Source organism: Octodon degus, unplaced genomic scaffold (assembly GCF_000260255.1).
Source record: "Octodon degus isolate 3935 unplaced genomic scaffold, OctDeg1.0 scaffold00002, whole genome shotgun sequence".
NCBI classification, from domain to species: Eukaryota; Metazoa; Chordata; class Mammalia; order Rodentia; family Octodontidae; genus Octodon; species Octodon degus.
The window spans coordinates 27921537-27931961 of record NW_004524578.1 but is presented as its reverse complement, the minus strand read 5'-3'; the positions used below and the strand labels follow the sequence as shown (position 1 = coordinate 27931961).

Sequence of the window (10425 nt, the reverse complement as noted above, 5' to 3'; positions counted from 1 at the left end):
ATTGAACCGCGGTCCCTGATGCTTTTGCTAAGCTTGTTCTAAGTAGGTGCTTTAGACCACTGAGCCATCTCTCCAGCCCCTATGTGTCCAATTTAAAATGAAAAAATAAATTAAAAAAAAATGAAAGATCCCAAGTTTGAGACGAGCTTGGGCAAGAGCCTATCTCAAAATATAGAAGGACTGGGAATGTAGCTCAATGGTAGAGCACTTGCTTAGCATGTAAAGGGGTTTGACTTCTAATCCTCAGAAAAGGACAAGATGCTAAATAGCACACACCTATAATCCCAGCACTCTTGGGAGAGTGAGGCAGGAGAATGGCAAATTTGAGACCAGTCCAGACAACTTAATGTCTTAATGAGAGTCCACCTCAAAATAAAAACTAGAGTTCAATGTGATGGCCCTGGGTTTAATCCTTAGTACTACCAAAGGTTGTGGTGGTGATTGTGATGGGAATGGCAGCTCCTTGCAGGAAAATGATGTTTATTCTTAGCATAAATGAACATATAAGAATGTTATATTAGCCAGGCATGGTGGTACACTCTTGTAATCCCAGGACTCAAGAAGGCTGGGGCAGAGGATCACCATAAGTTAAAGGCCAACCTGGGCTACACGGTGAGTTTAAGGCCAGTCTGAACTGTATAACAAGACCCTCAAAACACAGGAAAAAAAAAACAAAAAAGAGTGTTGTATTGAGTCTCTTTCCCTCCTCTGGAACTACACCTCATAATATGGCTTGGATATTTTGTTACATGCTATAAATTCTAAGTTTCACCAGTCCAAATATAATGAATCATCACAGCATCTATCAGATTTCCTCTTCGAATTCATTTGGAAAACTCACTAAGACTATTAAAGGAGCCAGGCAATCACCAGGAATCTTACCTCTGTTATCTTTTCTAGTAGAGGTTCACCCTGAATATCCATCTCAGATGCACGTACTATGGCTTTTGTTTTAAGGAGATAGCTGGACAGAAAGCAAAATATTGATACCTCACCACAGTTAACTCTCAATGAACCCAGCTTACCCTCTAAAACACACATTTGACAAGCAAATTGTACTTTTTTACTGAGTTATATTTTTTAAGATTCACGATGTATTTTTTTTTGAAAAACAAACTGATAAATCTGAGATACTCTGTGTCTCATGCTATACTCCTTCCCAAAGATAAAATTATCCCAAGACAAAATGAAGACTAAAACAAGATTATATGATTATTTATTTTATTTATGTGTGTGTGTGTGTGTGTGTGTGTGTGTGTGTGTGTCCAGCTCAGCCCACCAGGGGGCGGGACTGGCTGGCATGTGGTGCTGGGGGATTGAACCGCAGTCCCTGTGCTTTGCTAAGCTTGTTCTAAGTAGGTGCTTTAGACCACTGAGCCATCTCACCAGCCCGATTATTTAATTATGATGAGCATAAGCTTCACTTCATCAGTTGATCCTGTGGCACAGTTTGAAAAAATGTGACAATCATGTTGGTTGCTGAGCCAACATCAGTTCCTTTCTTACTATCGCAATCCAGATGGTCTGCAGTAGGTGTGTGCCCAGTCCTAAGTGCTGGATCATAATTGTTCAAAACAACAAAAAAGAACCGGAACTTCAAAGCCAACTGTGACTTATGGCCACATACTTTCCTCTCAGCTTCAGGTGACCCTGTGACATAGTTCTAGCCACTACCATCTACAAATGACCGGCATCTCTAGGTCCTTATTTCAAATTCCTACAGTGGAAAATCTGCTTGGCCTAGCTCAAGTTACTCTATGCGGTGTCAGGCACACCACCCCACAGACACAAGGTCAGGGACAGACCAAGGCATAAACAAAAAAGGTGTCTGTGGCAACATCATTTCATAAAAGCTTACCTTCCAGAATATTCTTTAATGAACTTCCCTCTGAAGTATTCCACGCTACAGATATTAACAGTGATTAGAAGACACTGAAAATGATGTAACATTGAGACCAGATTCTGAATCTAGTTAGTTCTCTTGTAAAATAAAACATCTAAGGGCTGGGGAGATGGCTCAGTAGAGTAAGTGCTTGCCTGGCAAGAGCAAGGGCCTGAGTTCAATCCCCGGTTCCTCCAAAAAAAAAAAAAAAATCTGGCTTTAGCATTTTCTTTCTTTTTAGACAGGGCCTCACTTTGTAGTTTAGGCCCACCTGCACTCACTATGTAGCTCAAGCAGGCCTCAAACTCCTGGCAATTCTCCTGCCTCAGCCTCCTAAGTGCTGGGATTGCAGGCATGCACCAGCTAGCATTTTCTTTGGTACATATACTTTGTCCTTTCGTAAAGATCTTCTAAATCATATTTGATAATATCTGTGACTACTCACCAACTCATTTTATCACTGTAAAGACAGAAATGACCTCTCAGCGCAGCCAATGCCGTATGCGTGGAATACAGATGGAAACCAATGAGAATCCCACAGGAACTGCAGAATAACTGGTTGTAAGTGCTGAGGGGGAAGCAGAAAAAGGGTAAGAAAGAAAATCAGAGAACAAATAAAAAGTAACCATTTATAGAAGTATTGTCACCTAAAATACAAGAAAAAAACTAACAAAAGAAAATAAAGTAATGCTATATAGATTAGCTTAGGTTTTAATATTATACTTTAAATTATAGGAACCTTCATGAAGTGTGGCCGTAAAAGGAATCACAGATGTACAACTGTCATTTAAGTCATTTATCTCTGAAAAGCAGAAAACACGCTAATTAATCAGACTAACATTAAAAAATTTTATTTTATTTTAATTTTTTAAAAAATTTTATTTATTTATGTGTGTGTGTGTGTGTGTGTGTGTGTGTGTGTGTGTGTGTCCAGCTCAGCCCACCAGGGGGCGGGGCTGGCTGGCATGTGGTGCTGGGGGATTGAACCGCGGTCCCTGTGCTTTGCTAAGCTTGTTCTAAGTAGGTGCTTTAGACCACTGAGCCATCTCACCAGCCCTAACATTAAAAAATTTTAAACAAATTATGCTTAAATCACTATCATCTCAATTTAGTTGATGCAAAATAATTAAGTTGACTGTGAGGCTGTGACACAGTAATTTACTGATAGGGACAGCCAGATAGCTTAAGGGATTAAAGTACCTGCTTAGGCAGATGCACCGACCCCTGGTGTGCAGTGCCAGTCCTGCCCTCAGGGTCCACTGAGACTGGGTGTGGTGGTTTGCACCTCTAATCCCAGCACTTGGGAGGCTGAAAACAGAAGGATCACCAGGAGTCTGATCTGTGAAGTGAGACTCTTTGGACCCTGTAATAAATACATTAAAATAATAAATTTATTGATAGAACTCAAATCTGTATTTGTTTTGCAGATATTAAAAAATTTGTTTTTAATTTTTTAATTTTATGCATTTGGTACAAGGTCTACAGGGTGTCTATGCAAGTCAGACTCGTAGTAATCCTCCTGTTTCAGCCTCCTCAGCTCTGGGATTATAGGCATACACCACTACACCCAGTTCTGGGGCCTGCATGGCATGCAGGGGATTGAACCCAGGTCCTTGTGCTTGTCAGGCAGACACTTAGACTGAGCTATCTCCTCAGTGCCTTTTTTGGTTTTTTGAGACAGGATTTCATTATGGCCAGACCACTCTTGAACTCACTCTGTAACCCAGACTAGTCTTGACCTCAAAGCAATCTTCCTGCCTCAGTCTCCCAAGTATGGGATTACAGGTATGCACCACCTCAACTGGCATATTTTAAAAATTAACTGAAAAAATACCCCGTGCAAATACTAAATGAAAAGAAAGGAAAAAGGAATCCCATTACCCTAGGAAAATTTATAGAGCTAAGGAGATGGCTCGGTGGAATAAGCACTTCCCTGGCAAGCACAAGGGCCTGAGTTCAATCCCCAGTTCTGCCAAAAAAAAAAAAAAAAAAGAAAGTAATCTATTTTATCATCTAAAAAGATTACTGAAAGATGAATCAAATGTTGATTTTAGTTCTTGTACAACTTACGCAAAACACATCACATTCCACATATATATGGCATATCAAAATTTTAAGAGCAGGGCTGGGGAGATAGCTCAGTAGTATAGGTGCCTGCCTGTCAAGCGAAAGAACCAGGGTTTAATTCCCAGTACCACATGCCATGCGTTCCACAAAAACCGGGCATAGCAGTGCACATCTGTAATCCCAGAGCTGGAAAGGCTAAAACAGGAGGATCACTACAAGTCCAAGCTGCACAGTGAGACCCTGCACTAAATAAATAAGTAAATAAAAAGATTTTTAAAAATTTAAAAAATATATTACAAAACAGTATTTTAAGAAAAACTGTTCCAGGGGCCAGGGAGATGGCTCAGTAGAATAAGCGCTTGCTTGGCAAGCGCAAGGGTCTGAGTTCAATCCCTGGTTCCATAAAAAAAAAAAAAAAAAAGAAAAGAAAAAAGAAAAACTGTTCCAAAGCTAGGTGTGGTGGCACATGCCTGTAATTTCAGCACTCAGCCACCTGAGGCAGGAGGATCTCCATGAGCTTAAGGCCAGCCTAAACTATTTAGTGAGAACCTTTCTCAAAAAGAAAAACTATTTTACCATTCATGTACTGAAGTGTTTAGGGAGGGGCAGACCAAGTTCAAGGCCTTCACACTGAGCTATATCTCCCAAATATTATTTATTTGTTAATATGTATTTGTTAATATTATTTATATTTGTTAATATTTACTAATTATTAAATAATAAAAGATTATGTATCACTAAGTTGCCTAGATGGCACTCAAAGTTGGTAGTCCTTTTCCTTAGTCTTCAGAGTGATGAAATTACAGGCATTTGCCACCATTCCTAGCTCTGAAAACAATTTTGAAGTGATTTGACATGGGGAAAATTTATTTATATAAATATATACTATACAGTAAAATTCTACCAATAAAAGTACCTGTCATGCATGGTGGTGTATGCATGTAATATGGGAAGGAGGACTCGGACGGAAGCTGAGGCAGGAGGACAACAATTTCAAGCCCCACCTGGGCAACTCAGGGATTTAGTGACCCCCCCCCACACACAGGAGAATACAAACTTAAAAAAAGGAAGAGCTCTGGGGCTGCCATAAAATCAAAGCTGGCCTGTGCTACAGAATGCATTCAAGACCAGCTGGGGCTAATTAGTGAGATCCTGTCTCAAAATATCAAAAAGAGCAGGTTCAATCTTTGGTACTATTTAAAAAATAAAACTAAACTAAAAACTATAAAAACCACACAGCTTACAAGAAACACATTCATGTCCCTGGATATTAAAAAGGAATAAGAAAAAAACACACTGAATTTATTGGTAAATGAAATCTCACACCATATATGTAGTACTGTATTTTTGTTTCTTTGTTTTCTTTTTTTATTTGGTACAGGGTCTCACTATGCAGCTCAAACTAGTAGTGATCCTCCTGTCTCAGCCTCTCCAGCCCCCGGGGGCTGGCAAGGCATGTGGTACCAGGGCTCGAACCCAGGTTTCTGTGCTTGCCAAGCAGGAGCTTAGACCACCAAGCTATCTCCCCAGCCCGGTACTGTATTTTTCATATATTTTTTTATTATGGGTAACCAAAAAGCAAGCCATAACATTACATTAATTAGTTCAAGGCATAGTACCTATGGATAAGTTTCTCAATAGAAACTAATGTAGAGCTAACAGGGGTGAGGGGACGCTTGTAATTGCAGCACTCAGGAGGCTGAGGCAGGAGAATCACTGCAAGTACAAGGTTCAGCCTGGGCTACAAAGTGAGTTCAATGTCAGCCTGAACTGCATAATGAGATTGTCTCAAAAAGACCAAAGAAAGAAAAAAAGAAAAAAAAAGAACTAATGTAAAGTGTAGAGAAAAACTGTCCAGAAATTACATTATGCTTACAAACACAATAATATTTTAGGACATGATAAGGAAAAGATGACAAATTTCAAGAATACAGTAATACTTCTGTGACTATAGAACTATACACTTGATGAGAAAAAATAATTCCCAGTCTGTCTCTTCTCAGGTTTTCCTCTTTGTTAAATAATTTAGCACCGTCCATAGAGTCTCTGACAGTCCAGGCTGAGGTGTTCTGGTTGCCTCACATGAGCCTGAAGGGTTAGCATTTTGAGCTCACTGACACTTGGTACACTGGGTCTTGGACCCTGGAGGATTTAACCGGAGTAAAATACTTTGCTACACCAGAGTCTCTACTTCATCATCTGTAGAACAAGGTCACACAGGGGTGAAGGGAAGTATGATTACAGATGAAATAAGATTTGCCGTAAACTGATAAATATCCTAGTTTAGCTATAGTGTACAATTTCATAATATTCTTTTGTGTTTGAATTTGCAATAACAATTTTTTTTTTTTTTTTTTTGACAGAACCTGGGATTGAACTCAGGACTTTGCACTTGCCAGAGAAGTGCTTATTACACTGAGCCATCTCCCCGGCCCCGCCATAACAATTAAAAATAATATACTTTACTTATCATCTATATAAGCAAAATTCCACTTAAGTAAACATTCTATTGAGCGCAATGGAAGCTCAGGGTTAAAAAGGTTATTTTCAGATGCTATTACCATTACCTTGCTCAGTGGGTATTCTGTAAAACAGGTAAGGCTAGCATTTTTTATTTTTAGTTTTCAAGGCTTATTATTTTCCGTTTAGGACTTAGTTTCAGGGAAACTGGAATACAAATTTACCTTTTTGTTTCATTAATGAATCAATTACAGGGGTCAAATAGGTTAAAGATGCAGCCTATTATTCAAATACATTTTATGTCAGCAATAAAGTTTTCTTCTGTTACAAACTGCTTCCCACATTTGCAGGATTCATAAAATCAGAGAATAGAGCCCCATCCGAGTACTGGACAAGTACAGTACCTGCACTTGAGCAAACCCTCGATGCCCACCAGAAAAGAGTCTTCCAACACGACGTTTTCTGTGACTTCTAGGAGGACAAACGGGGGTCAAAGATGTAGCCCTAAGACTTTTGAAAAGGAAAAAAAAAAAAAAAAGGAATAAAAAGAAAATCTCCTGCCTAGACAGGCACACCGGGCAAATGAAAATGAAGAAAAAAGGGCGTACGCGAGGCCCAGGTTTCGATTCTTGATTCTGAAAACAAGCAAAAACAAAAACAAAACGTTTCCCTGCCTTCCCCTGGAAAGTTTCATCTTCCAAACCCTCAACTCAGTCTCCTCACTCCGCTAGTTGCCCGCCAGTAGGTGGCCTGTCTCCACCTTCCTGGTGCTGCACTCACTGGAAAAGACCACGGCCCCGACGGTTTGCGACAGATTCCAGACGAGGTGCAACGAGTCGCCAATCACAGCCCGGCACTGAGCGCACTGGAACACCGCGCACCTCTCGGGCTGCAGCCACGACGGCAGTCGCGGGCCCGTGGGCTGCTCGCCCGCCCTCAGCCCGGTGGGGCCGATCGGCGAGGACCCCTTCACCACCTGCGTATCCCACTCCATGGAGGTCGTCAAGCCTGGCTCACTGGCCGTCTCCTCCGAGGAATGGTGAAAGCTGCGCAAGGACTGTGTCCTAGAAAGCACGCAACGCCTTCGCGGCTGAGCAGCCATTTTTCCGGCTTTTGCCGCGGGTGTTCAAACTTGCACAGGCCCCGCCCCGCCCCTGTTAGGTTCTCATTGGCCAATATAAAACATGGGCGTTCCCGCGCGGTCTTTTCGTTGACAAACCTCACTCTTTTCCGCGCCTGCGTAGTGATGGGTAAGTGGTGGGTGCGGGGAAGACACAGTCCTTGGGGGCAGGACATTGTCCTTTCTATTGGTCAGCGTTGGAAACCCCGCCTTTGAGTCATTTTTAACCAATGAAATTGCAGCGTTCTTCATTTTAAACTGACTATAAAGTTCTGTTGGATTCACGCAGCCAGTGGCGCCAGAGTTTTGAACTGCGCGCTTCGGCTCAGCGTCCCAGTCCCCTGTGTGTGGTCTGGAGTGCTGGAACATGGCAACCGTCCTCGCTGCGGAGGAGCTAGGCTCCTTGAAATACAGCGACCTACAGAACTTGGCCAAGAGTTTGGGCCTCCGGGCTAACTTGAGGGTAGGTGCAGGCGCGGGGGCCGTTGGTTGGTGGCTGAGGCTCGTGGTATAGTTGGGCCTGGAGAGGAGCCACCATTGTCATCCTAACGTGTGGCCGACGTTTCTGCAGGCTCATGGAGACCTCTGCTCCAGAAAGGTTGGTTTAGTGTTATTGTAAACGTTCAGGTGCTTCCCAGGTCATCGATTATAAAGAAAACAGGTCTGGAAACTGCCAGAATGTTGCCCGAATGTTAATTTGTGAGACAGCTGAGGAGATAATTGTCTAGGCTTTTGAAAACTACAGACTAGGATTTCTGTCGTGAGTTGTGACAGTGCCCAGTATCGCTCGATGCTTTGTGAGTATTAAAGGATTAAGTAGGTGTACGGGTAAGTTGATCGCTCAACATAGCCTGGTGCGAAAACTTTTTTGTCATTGCTGTGGTGTGCTTTAAACAGGGTAAATGTGCAAGGTTTTGGGGGAAAATGTGGTAATTCAGAATGGTTTTATATATTGTAGTTGAGTTTTTCCACATAATATGAATTATTATTGAAGTATTGAACTCCAAAGATTATAGTGCAAGCTGTGCTGTTCACATTGAATGGGTCACCAAAAATGTTTTTAAATGGTTTAACAAAATAATCAAGGCCCAAGCACTCCTGGATCTGTCTGAATGGTAAGGGCGTTTCCTTTCTGGACCATCCTATTTTTTGTTTTTGTTTTGTGTGTTATATAGGCGATTGAAAGGGCGTGTCCTTTCTGGACCATAGTATTTTTTGTTTTTGTTTTGTGTGATTGTTATAGATGATTGAATTCTAGCTCTTCATATTGAGCTGCTTCCCCAGCTCTTTGTTGTTGTTGTTATTGTTAGTCTACATTACTAGGTTGGCCAGGTGGAGGATCATCTTGTGTCAGCCTCCCAGAGTGCTGGGATTTTAAGGTGTGGATCAATTTGCCCATCTTGACTATTATATTTAATGGTCCGACGTACTTTATGAAGCCTTATTTCCTTAGGTTAGGTGCCACAGCTTTTTGCTGTCTAGTTGTCTTTTATCAAGTTCTGCACACATGCACCTCCAACACTTTTGGCCATCTGTGGTATTTTCTATTTTGACCCCTTTTCCTTGTCTCTGCCTCATCTGCATGAATACTTTCCACCTGTCCTTCATGGTCTAGCTGAAATGTCACTGATTTGACACGTTGTCCCCTCCTCCTTATTTCCTTGACCGCAGGTCTATCACCAGCAACCTGAGAAACCTTCTGTGCTTTTTAGTGTTTTGTTTTTTTTTTTAATTATTTTTTATTTTATTTATTTAGTGTGTGTGTGTGTGTGTGTGTGTGTGGCCAGCTCAGCCCACCAGGGGGCGTGGCCGGCTGGCATGTGGTGCTGGGGGATTGAACCGCGGTCCCTGTGCTTTGCCAAGCTTGTTCCAAGTAGGTGCTTTAGACCACTGAGCCATCTCACCAGCCCCCTTTTTAGTGTTTTTTTAGTGTTCTTTTTGAAGATTTGCTGGGTTCCATCTTGCAATCTGGTTATTTCACATGCATGTGGAAATATAGTTAATTTCCTTTTTTGTGTGTGTGATTGCATCCACCCACCTTGAAAGTGTGTATATAGCACTGTGTTGTACATTTTATGTAGGAGATGCTGGATAATTATTTAGAACTATATAGTGCTTCTCAACAGTACTAAAATAGTACATCAGATGATCATTTGGTTGGCAGGAGAATTTATGAGTGTCCCAGCACTGAGGAAGGCTTGGCAGAGGTTAGAGGCCAGTCTGGGCCACATAGTGAAACAACACTGTCTCAAAAAAAAAAAAAGGCTGGGAAGATAGCTCACCAGTCTAAGTGCCTTCCTGGCAAGTGCAAGGGCTGGGGTTTGATCCCTGGGACCACATGACATGCTGGCCCTGGGACCCTTGGTATGGTGGTGCACGCCTGTATCGCAGCACTGGGGAGACTAGATGGGAGGACCACTATGAAGCTGAGCTATATAGTGAGATCCTGTAGGAAAGAGAAGAAAAGAAAGCCCGGGATATAGCTCAGTGGCATGAGCACCTACCTGACAAGCACAAGGTTGTGCTGAATTCCATTCCTGTCTTAGGTATTCTTCTCTCGTTGCTGGGACAAATACCCGACACTCAAAATGAAGGAAGGAAAGGTTTATTTAGCTCACAGTTACTGGAGGTTTCAGTCCATACTCAGCTGGCACCAAGGCAGAGGGCAACCTTTCATGGCTTTCATGGCAGCAAAGAGCAAGAGCGCAAGGAAGGGCAGCAGCAACTCAAGCTGCTAGACTGTCTTCCCACTTTACATTGTAATGCAAATTCCCTGCCCCAGGGCAGAGGCAGCATCCACACCCACAGTAATCAATCACAAACTCCAGAAGCTGCCCCAAGACTGCATGAGGGGGCTGGTGAGATGGCTCAGTGGTCTAAAGCACCTACTTAGAAC

At 42.2% G+C, this 10425-nt stretch overlaps 2 protein-coding genes across 2 annotated transcripts in view; one reads left to right on the top strand and one right to left on the bottom strand.

Moving 5' to 3' along the window:
* Positions 1-7471, bottom strand: part of Oip5 (Opa interacting protein 5) — a 12488-nt gene extending 5017 nt beyond the window's left edge. The window contains exons 1-4 of the mRNA XM_004623517.2: positions 7190-7471; positions 6814-6880; positions 2328-2450; positions 883-964 (exon numbers count right to left, since the gene is read on the bottom strand). Of these exons, the coding sequence (XP_004623574.2) occupies positions 883-964; positions 2328-2450; positions 6814-6880; positions 7190-7403 (486 nt within the window). The 5' untranslated portion in view covers positions 7404-7471. The remainder of the gene's footprint in view (positions 1-882; positions 965-2327; positions 2451-6813; positions 6881-7189) is intronic.
* A 368-nt stretch (positions 7472-7839) lies between these two features.
* The window catches only part of Nusap1 (nucleolar and spindle associated protein 1), a 32443-nt gene continuing 29857 nt past the window's right edge, over positions 7840-10425 (top strand). The window contains exon 1 of the mRNA XM_012513961.2: positions 7840-7992. Within this exon, the coding sequence (XP_012369415.1) occupies positions 7897-7992 (96 nt within the window). The 5' untranslated portion in view covers positions 7840-7896. The remainder of the gene's footprint in view (positions 7993-10425) is intronic.